Source organism: Adiantum capillus-veneris, chromosome 15 (assembly GCF_014529385.1).
Source record: "Adiantum capillus-veneris isolate H3 chromosome 15, ASM1452938v2, whole genome shotgun sequence".
NCBI classification, from domain to species: domain Eukaryota; kingdom Viridiplantae; phylum Streptophyta; class Polypodiopsida; order Polypodiales; family Pteridaceae; genus Adiantum; species Adiantum capillus-veneris.
Genome location: NC_140945.1, coordinates 6,641,751 through 6,651,738, shown reverse-complemented (window position 1 = coordinate 6,651,738; position 9,988 = coordinate 6,641,751). Strand labels below are relative to the sequence as shown.

The window sequence follows — 9,988 nt, the reverse complement described above, 5'->3', positions numbered from 1 at the left end:
TGTTAGGTATATATGGTCCACCAAGGAAAACAATGCCTTTGAAAAGCTTAAAGAAAAGCTTATTTCTCAACCTGTGCTTACACTACCAGATCTCTCAAAGCCATTTGAGGTCGAATGTGATGCCTGTGGTGATTGCCTTGGAGCTATTTTACTTTAAGAAGGGCATGCCATAGCCTACCAAAGTCGAAGGCTCGACCCTGTTGAGCAAGCTCTAGGCATATATGAGAAGGAACTCTTAGCAGTTCTACATGCTCTAGACTCGTGGAAGCACTATTTATTTGGGACTCCTTTCATTCTTCGGATGGATCACCAAAGCCTTAAGTACTTCATGACGCAGAACAAGCTCTTCGACAAACAAATGAGGTGGGAAAATTTTCTTTCTCAATTTATTTTCATATTGCTCACATTGCTGGCAAGCATAATCAAGTAGCCGATGCACTCTCAAGATGACAGAGAGTGAATGCGGTTTCCATAGCAACTCACAATGATCTATCTTTCTATGATAGATGAGTACGCCATTGATCCTAATCTTAGAGATGTGATTTCAACCCTTGCACTAGGGAAGAAAGAAGAACCATTTACCTTACAAGATGGTTATCTTGTCTATGGCAATAGACTATGCGTTACTAACTCACTACGTGAGAAGGTAATGTATGAATATCATGCTCCTCCTTATGTGGGGCATAGAGGGATTCAGTCTATCCTAAAAGGGATAGAAACATATTTCTATTGGCCTGCCATGAAAGCAAACACACAAGAGTATGTTTCAAAATGTGTGGTATGCCAAAAGATGAAGTTTGATAGAGGGAAGCAACCTGGATTGCTTCAACGTTTTCCAATTCCTTATTCATCGTGGGAGAGCATATCCATGGATTTAATCTTTGGATTGCCCAAGTCTATCCATGGGAACACATGAATATGGACGATAGTAGACAGGTTTAGCAAACAAGCACATTTCATACCTGTCAAAAATACTATCAAAGCCCATCAAATGGCAACCCTCTTTATATCACAAACTTTCAAGTACCATGGCTTGCCAATGTCCATAGTGTCCGATAGAGATCCTAGAATGACCAATAATTTTTGGAAGGGTCTCTTTGAGAATTTAGGGACAAGGCAAAACTTCTCTTCGGTCTATCACCCGCAAACGGATGGCCAAAGTGAAATAGCTAACCTAACAATTCTTGATCTACTAAAAGCCTATGTAGTAGAAGTAGATCAAAGGTCCCAATGAGAGAAGTACTTACCGTTGGTGGAGTATGCCTACAATAGAATTGTACATACCTCCATCGGAAAAGCACCTTTCGAGGTAATTGAGGGAAGATCCAAAAGTCCCCTGCTACTTAAGGTACATGGGAAGATCTTCTTAAGGATGCTATCTCTATTTCACAGCAAAGGAAAAAGGCTGCTCCTAATAAGCACAAAAGAGCTCAATCCTTTAAAGAAAATGATTGGGACTTTCTTAAATTTCCCAAGGCTTGATTAAGGCACACAATGGGCAAGAATCCTACAGGACAACAAGCATACTATGCTAAGTTAGCAAAAAGATACTATGGTTCCTTCCAAATTCTTAGACCAATCAATGAGATGGCCTATCAACTCAAGTTGCCTAGTCATTAGCTCATACACAATACTTTCCATGCGAGCCTACTAAAGCCTTACAAAGAAGAGCCACCTCAAGAACCAGCTATTGAAGACCCACTAGAGATCAAGGACCAAGAAGAGGTTCTGCAGCCCGAGTCCATTCTCCTACATGAAGACAAGGTATTGAGAGGCAATAAGATTATCCAAGGTATCTTATTAAGTTTAATAACTATCCTTTTGAAGATGCTAGATGGATGCAAGGCATACAATTAAAGGATAACTTAAACCTTGTCAATGCTTACAATGCTTCCCTAGAGTAAGCAAATGTAAAAATGTTTAAATGAACAAAGTTTTTGTCTTATAAGACTCTCTTTTTCTTTATTGTGCACAAATATTAAGAAGTATGCATGCTTAGGATCATGTTTACCGAGACAACGTCTCCCGTCAGTCTACTATGGAAGATTGATAGGACTGATGCGCATACATGCTTGCGGAAGCTTAGGCTCTCAAGCACCAAATGGATTAGTCATCCATTCTGGAACGGTGTCGTAGGGTAAAATAGGGATCCTCTACCCGCTAGAAAAAGAACTAATAACTAGGCTTTATCGTCTCTACCTCATAGTCACGGACGACTATGATTTCAAGGGAGAGGTAATGTCATAGTAACTAATATCTAATTCTCCTAAATGATTTCTCATGTTAAACTGATCATTTGATATGGGGAAGTACTAGGGAAGAAAAAGCTAGAATATTGGTAAGACTGGCACACTGGTCATAGTAGGGATCCAAAGGGGGGCCATCCTCAAAAGAGCAATGTGCATGAATGGTGTTTCAAAGACCTTAGGGTTTAGCCCATTAAGACTTCCAAAACTCTAAGGTTCCAAAATTCAAAGGTAAAGTCCAAATGGTCAAGCTTAACAGAATTGGATGCTTTTGTGAAGACCATAAAGTCTTCACATATCCCTAGATGGGAGGGGACGAGCCCTAAAGGTAGGGGAAAAGAGAGAAGAGGTGAGAGAACACACACACACACCCACTCAAGGCTTCCCTTTACACAAAGGGCATAGGGAACACATGTCAGATTCCTAGCCCAGTTGCCCCCAAAGTGCATTCAAATCCTATTGGATGGCCATAGAGGTGAACCAATGAGAATTAGGCTAGAGTAAATTTAGTTTAATTCATTTAAAAACACTTGATAAAAGAACTAATAGAAATTAAGCTCTCTAGAAGACTATTGGACAGTCTACCAAGGGGTCCAATGAGCATTGAGCAACCCAATGGCTTGCCTGATTTCTATTGGCCAGAAGACTAAGAGGTACAATGAGAGATTAATTGAATTATTTAAATACCTAAAGCTCTTACAAAAGGGGAAAGGGTGACACATGTCACAAGGATACCAATTATGCTCCTAATTTCCTATTGGCTAAGCTTGGCACGAGGAAATAGCAAGAGGGGTCGACCAAGAGAGAAAGGGGGCTGATTTTTGCAAGGCATTATTGCACACACACTCACACAAACTCATGTGTGAAGAAAAGAAGACTATCTCCTTCTCAAGATTTTAATAAAAAGCTCATCATCTACTCCAAGCTTATGAGAAGGGAGGCCTACACCACCAACTCTTGGCTTTGTGATGCAAATCCAACCAAGAGCCAAGCTCCAATGCATGCTCATCTCCTCTGCCATGCTAATTACTGAGCTATGCTAAGCTATTAAGAGTGATTATGTGAGGAGAAATACTTCTTTCTTGTAAGAATACTTTTTCTTCCTCTAGATCTACTCTCATACCCTGCTAGATCTCACCATCTTTGAAGGTGTGTGAGGTCTTGGGTTTGAGACCGTGAGGGAATTAATGTTGTGTTTTTCAAGTGTAAGCTTGGTGCTTGAAGCTTCCATCTTCATTGCACCAGCAAGTTATTGAAGGAACACAAAGTAGTGTATTGTAAAATGTCTCCCTTGATGGGGGAAACCTATAATACAAAGCCTTTTGGAAGGGGGACCGGCTCCATGTAAATCGGGTCCTCAAATGTTGTCAATAGCTTAATTTATCTCTCTTTTTGAAGTATTGTTCATGCCTATCTAACTAGGCATTATGCTTTTGTTTCTCTCTCCATCCAAGCGCTCTTGCTATGCTCATTAAGAATCTATTCTTAATGAAATGCTCACTATGTCTAAGTTATTTTCCGCTATACACAAGTAACTAGACCATTAAATGTTACAGCACTTGAAGAGACAACATTCCGAACATCAAGGTAGTGACACATGCCTTTAAGACAAAAGCATAGGTGATTGCATCTTGAGAGGTGTCCTTGTTTTTCATCTATTGAAAATAGCCCAGGGTTTTTACCCATCTCAACATCTTCCAACAACTTTGCAAGGAACTCTAACTTGCTTGATCATTGGCACCAACTCCTCCCTACAACAAATATAACTCGGAATTTGAGCTTGGATCTACGTAAAGTTGTAATGATGTTGAGAGGGAAATTGGAGGCCAAATGTCGCAGAGCAATCAAGGATTGGGTTCCAATATATACCAGGAGAAAGACTGAGGCTGAAGTTGGGAATAGGAAGAGTATTTTCACGGCAGTGAATGGCCAGATTTGGTTGAGTCTATGTTAGGATCCTACGAAGCGTGAGAGATAAAGGAAGGCAGGGCAAGTCTTAGATTGATCCAGGAAGCAACCCCTTACTAACAATATCATTATGAATTTTGTTGCCCATATCAGCATCTTGCATAGTTCCATTTACCTTCAAAATGAAAGCATAGGATTGCATCTAGAGAAATTTCCTCGCTTCGCATTGGCTGAAAATAGCCTAGCGCTTCCCAGCCCTACCACATTTAGCATACATGACCAAGGTAGTGCAAGCATAACATTCTGTTTTCGGCAGCAGCTGAGTAACAATATCATCATGAATTCTTTTGGCCATCTTGGAATCTTCCAAATTGCTTCACGTTTGTTGAATACAACCTACAGCTTTTTGTGTTGAGCGACGATGTTCCGGACAAAAAGCTCCTCAAGCAGTTTTTGGTGCTTTCTCGAGAGCACCACATATTGGGTATGTGATTATTGTTGGACTACATAATTCCACATGCCTAAATAAGATGCAAGCATAAGTGATTACATCCGGAGAAATGTCCTTGCTACGCATGTTCAAAACAACCAACCAGAGCTTCTTGGCCCTATCCCAGTTGGGCATTTCCCATAATCAATGCACTTGAAAAGATGACATTTCAACAACTAGCCAGATCATCTTGGCCCTATCCCTATTGTGCATATCTCACAATCAGTGCACTTGAAGAGACAACATTTCAAACATCAAGGTAGTGCCAGATGCATTCAAGATGAAAGCATAGGGATTGCTTATGAAGAGATGCCTTCGCTTTGCATCTGGTGAAAACAATGCAAGGCTTTTGCCCATCTCAACATCCTCAAAAAGTCAGAGCTTGAGCTTGGATTTTCATAGACCTGTAACGATGTTGTCAAGGAAATTGGAGGCCAAAAGTCATAGAGCAAGCAAGGATTGGGTTTTGATATATACGAGGAGGAAGACTAAGACTGAAAATGGGAATAGGAAGAGTAAAGTTAGTTGCCCATATCAGAATCTTGCATAGTGTCACCTACCTTCAAGATGAAAGTATAGGTGATTGCATTGGAATTGATATCCTTCCTTCGCATGGCTAAAAACAACCCACGGCTTTGTGGCCCTACCAAATTTGGCATACATGCCGACCAAGGCAGTGCAAGCATAACATTTTGTTTTTGACAGCCACTGAGTAGAAATATAATATCATGAGTTCTTTTGCCCATCTGATCAGCGAGCTTTTTGTGTTGAGCATATCTCGCAATCAGTGTGTTCCAAAAGACGACATTCTGGAGAGAAATCTCCTCAAACACTTTTTGGTGCTTTCTCATGAGCCCTACATATCGCATCTGTGATCATTGCTCCTACGTAGTGCCACATTCCTTCAAGATGCAAGCATAGGTGATTACATTAGGACAATGTCCTCGCTTCACATGTTGCTCCTACGTAGTGCCACCTGTCTTCAAGATGCAAGCATAGGTGATTACATCTGGACAAATGTCCTTGCTTTGCATGTTGGAAACAACCAACAACAACTTCTTGGCCTAGTCCTTGTTCGGCATATCTCGCAATCAATGTACTTGAAGAGACTGGTTGCGCATATATCCCGCAATCAGTGCACTTGAAGAGACAAACATTCTGGACATCAAGGCAGTGCCACATGCCTTCAAGACAAAAGCATAGGTGATTGCATTTTGAGAGATGCCCTCGCTTTGCATCTGTTGAAAATAGCCCAGGGTTTTTGCCCATCTCATCATCTTCCAACAACTTTGCAAAGAACTCTAACTCACTTGATCATTGGCACCAACTCCTCCATGTAGAAAACTTAAGTCGAAGTTTGAGGTTGAATCTACGTAAACCTGTAAAAATTGGAGGCCAAAAGTTGCAGAGCAAGTGAGGATTGGGTTATGATATATACCAAGAGGAAGACTAAGACTAAAGTTGGAAATAGGAAGAGTATTTATGTGGTGGTGAATGGCTTGATTTGGTTTAGGATGCTACGGAGCTTGAAAGCCAGAGGAATTGCCAGGGAAAGTCTTAGACTATTGGAGTAGAGAAGTGGGTGCTTGGACCTGTTTAGTCGGATATTCTGATGGGTCAAGGTGCCATTTTCAAGCTCTCAGCTGAAGGTTTGTGACATGTATTGAGGTTGAGATTCTTGTCTCAAAACATGCGCACATCTAGCATATATGACGACGGTTTGTTTAACAAACCCTCGCTAACAATATCATTGTGAATTATGTTGCCCATATTGGCATTTTGCATAGTACCACATGCCTTCAAGATGATGGATGTGTCACACTGAGATGTTGTTGCTCGACAATCTACCAATTGAATTAAAAAAGCGAGCTTTGCTACAATAGTGAACAGCGTGTGACATGCTAAAAATAAAGTCAACAGCCATTAGAAAAGTTCTTCCACGTGGGACGAGCCTTGTGCAAGATTTTTGAATCTCCTTGCATACTAATGAAGTAAAGAGTGAGAGGTATGTGTGTGTGTGTGTGTGTGTGTGTGTGTGTGTGTGAGAGAGAGAGAGAGAGAGAGAGAGAGAGAGAGAGATGCAAAATAAAAAAAAAGGGACATATTTATTTGTCACTAAATTTTAAGAGGACGTCGATACAACCATCGCTATGACGGACAGTATAACCGAGGGCATGTTTTTTTGTTCTAAAACTAATGCACCTTTCATCCGACATACCATTTGATTGTTGATAATCAAAATATTGATCTTTGAACGACCTTTTAACCATGCGTGCAGAGAAAGGGGCAGAGGTATCTCGATAGATTCTGGTTAAAAATTTTGCGAAGCTGCCAAAAATAGGTGATACGATACGATGTATTGAAATCCTAGTATGCCACGTATAATAATTGAAATTTGACTTTTAACCATGCTTGCAGAGAATTATCTCAATGGATTCTGGTTAGTAAAATTGCGAAGCTGCCAAAAAATAGGTGATACGATACGATATAGTGAAATCCTAATAATAATTGAAATTTGATATAGAGGGAGGAGGTATAATAGAGAGACGATAGTCGAAATACGGATGAACCGTGATTTTGAAATTCACGGTCTTACCTTGCAGAGATAATCACGGCGGCGAAAATACGAAATGAAGGACATGGTAGAGATAATGTAGGCGACTACTCAGCAGCTAGGAGCTTGTCCTGTGGATGCGGACATGGAGTTGGTAGCAACCTGAAAGACAAGGGAAGGCGCAGCAGTCTCTTAGCTATTTAAAGCCACATGGAGGACATGCATGCATTCAAGTCTTGCGTCTGATCTTCTACTTTTGTAGCAAGGTGCTATTCAGAAGCATTCTTAATTTGATCGTGCGGTGAGGCAGGCGTGGGTATGGGATGTAATAGCGTTGCGCATGCTGCGCCCAAACGCTGGGACGTGGTGGTGTACTGGACAATGGTGGTGATGCTAGCCCACATGAATGTGCTAGGTGGCCGAGGAGCTGCTATGCAGGTGGGCTACTACCAGGAGCAGTGCCCTCATGCAGAAAAGACTGTGAAGGAGGTCGTGCAAGGCTTGCTGCTGTCCGATATCACTGCTGGAGCTGCTCTTCTGCGCCTTGTCTTCCACGATTGCCAAGTGCAGGTACGTCGTACTTACATTTATATTATGCTTCGGTCAACTAATTCAGCTGGTATAAAAACACAACTACTGAGGTTGGAACCTGAACATGCATAATTGTAGGCGTGCGATGCGTCCATCCTGCTGGCGGACGACCATGACAAGGGTATAGAAAGCGAGCTTCATTCTCCAAGGAACTTCGGCATTAGGAGGCTGGAGTTCATTGACGTCATCAAGCAGACGCTGGAGCAGCAATGTCCAGGAGTGGTTTCTTGCGCCGACATCATCGTGTTAGCAGCAAGGGACGTCATAGCTTTGGTATAACTTAGTCACCACGATCGTCAAAGCAGGGAGAGAGAGAGAGAGAGAGAGAGAGAGAGAGACAGAGGACAAGGATTTTGATTTCTTCTTGCCTGTAGCCGATAGTTTTTTATGGTATATGACTGCTACGTGTTACTGCCCTGCAGCTCGGGGGCCCTGTCATACCAGCGCTGACAGGGCGCAAAGATAGCAAGCAAGCGTACAGAGCGCTGGCGGATACGAGCATCCCGCCTGCCACTACTTCCGTTGATGAGCTGCTCCAACTCTTCTCGCCCAAGGGCCTCACTTTACAAGAGACAGTGGCCCTGCTAGGTAATTAAGGCCCCCTTCCCTTCCTCTCTCTCTCTCTCTCTCTCTCTCTCTCTCTCTCTGCCTGCTAGGTATTGTACTCATCATGTATAATTAGTAATGTTTGCAGGGTCACACACGCTGGGGGTGTCGCACTGTGTGAGCTTTGAGAACAGGCTTAAACCCAAGGTGGGCAGGGAGATGAGCCCCGTGTTGGCGAAGGTACTGGAGGTGGTGTGCAGCGGGTATCGTAAAAGGATTGAAGGACGTGCAGGATCAAGCCAATATATAACTAGCGGGGGGGACGGAGCCATGTGGAATATGAGTAGTAGAAGGTCCGCCGCCTTCAACGACGCTACCAATCTGGTGTTTGACAAGCAATACTTCCGCGACGTGGCGGCGCATCGCGGCCTGTTGAGCGTGGACGCCAGCTTGGCAAGTGACAGGCGCACGTCACCCATCGTGCGCCACTTTGCTGCCAACCAGCGCGCCTTTTTTGACGCCTACACGACCGCCTTCCTCAAGCTCACTCAGGCCACTGTGATCTCCGATAGGCAGGGTCTCATCCGCAAGCGGTGCAGTCTCCTCCTCTAATGCTCGCCAGCTATATGGGTTTTATCCCTCGTAGTGGGTAGTCAAATATTATTTGATTAAAAAATTGCCCTTTAATTCTTTGTGAATTGTGAAAATGATGTTATAATATTAGACATGGGGATGCTATCCCAAGCTACAATGAGGAAGTCAGCGACATATGTTATAACAGAGATCATGACATTATGAAATAGAAACAATATATTTTGAGAATTTCATTTGGCTTGCATAAGGTTTTCACGTAAGGTTGTAAATGTTAATAAAAATTTCCCAATGCACATTTCTCTCTCTCTCTCTCTTTTCCCCCCAAGTGCACATGTGGTAGATTGGTTATGCTGAATAACAGATCTTGAGTTCAACTCTCCTAGTCGTATAGATCTTTAAGGTCTCTTGGGATAGTTTGGTCAAGTGAGTGCTTGTTGCATGGAATGCATGCCGACTTTGTGGTATGTGTTAAAAAAATCCTCAAAAGAGCTTTAATCTTGCATTGCTAGCAACCTTTACCATCAACACCATTGCTAGAAGGAGAAGGCAAAAATGTACTGCATTGTCATTTGATCTCATCTTAGTGGCATGATGCTAAAGATTGACTATGCCTCATCCAATCCATGCATGTAGAACACGCATGGAAGCTTGGTTGGAGTCCTGCACGACTTGTTTGATAGCAATCCACCTGCAAAGGCTCCAAAATTTTGTTTCTGTTTCGCTTGAGGAAGAGCTACAATAAAAGACAACTTTTTTAAACTAGTAACAATGCCTTACTTGTGCATAGTTGAGAAAGTTGTGTGAAACTGTAAACTTACTCATTATGATGCAAACAAAGGTAAAATGTAAGCATCTTATAACTCTCAAGCTAGAAAGAAGAGAAAACAGAAGCATCGTGATTTCCATACACATAGACAATAAATCAATGAATGTGCAAAGTGGCTTGCTACCAAGAAAAGAGATGTATTTACAATAATAAAGCGGTCAAGTTTCCTCTCTAGATTCTTCTTTGCATGATTCAAATGATGTGAATTTAGTTTCTCTTATCCCTTATATGTC

The 9,988-nt window shown here is 42.1% G+C and overlaps 1 protein-coding gene across 1 annotated transcript; it reads left to right on the top strand.

Moving 5' to 3' along the window:
- The first annotated feature begins 7,488 nt into the window (after positions 1-7,488).
- LOC147440216 (peroxidase 29-like) lies at positions 7,489-8,947 on the top strand. Its single transcript, XM_086483831.1, has 5 exons — positions 7,489-7,768; positions 7,868-8,062; positions 8,212-8,377; positions 8,484-8,603; positions 8,664-8,947. Exons 1-5 carry the CDS (start codon positions 7,517-7,519, stop codon positions 8,945-8,947), a joined length of 1,017 nt encoding a protein of 338 aa, XP_086339957.1. The 5' UTR covers positions 7,489-7,516.
- The last annotated feature ends 1,041 nt before the right edge of the window (positions 8,948-9,988 follow it).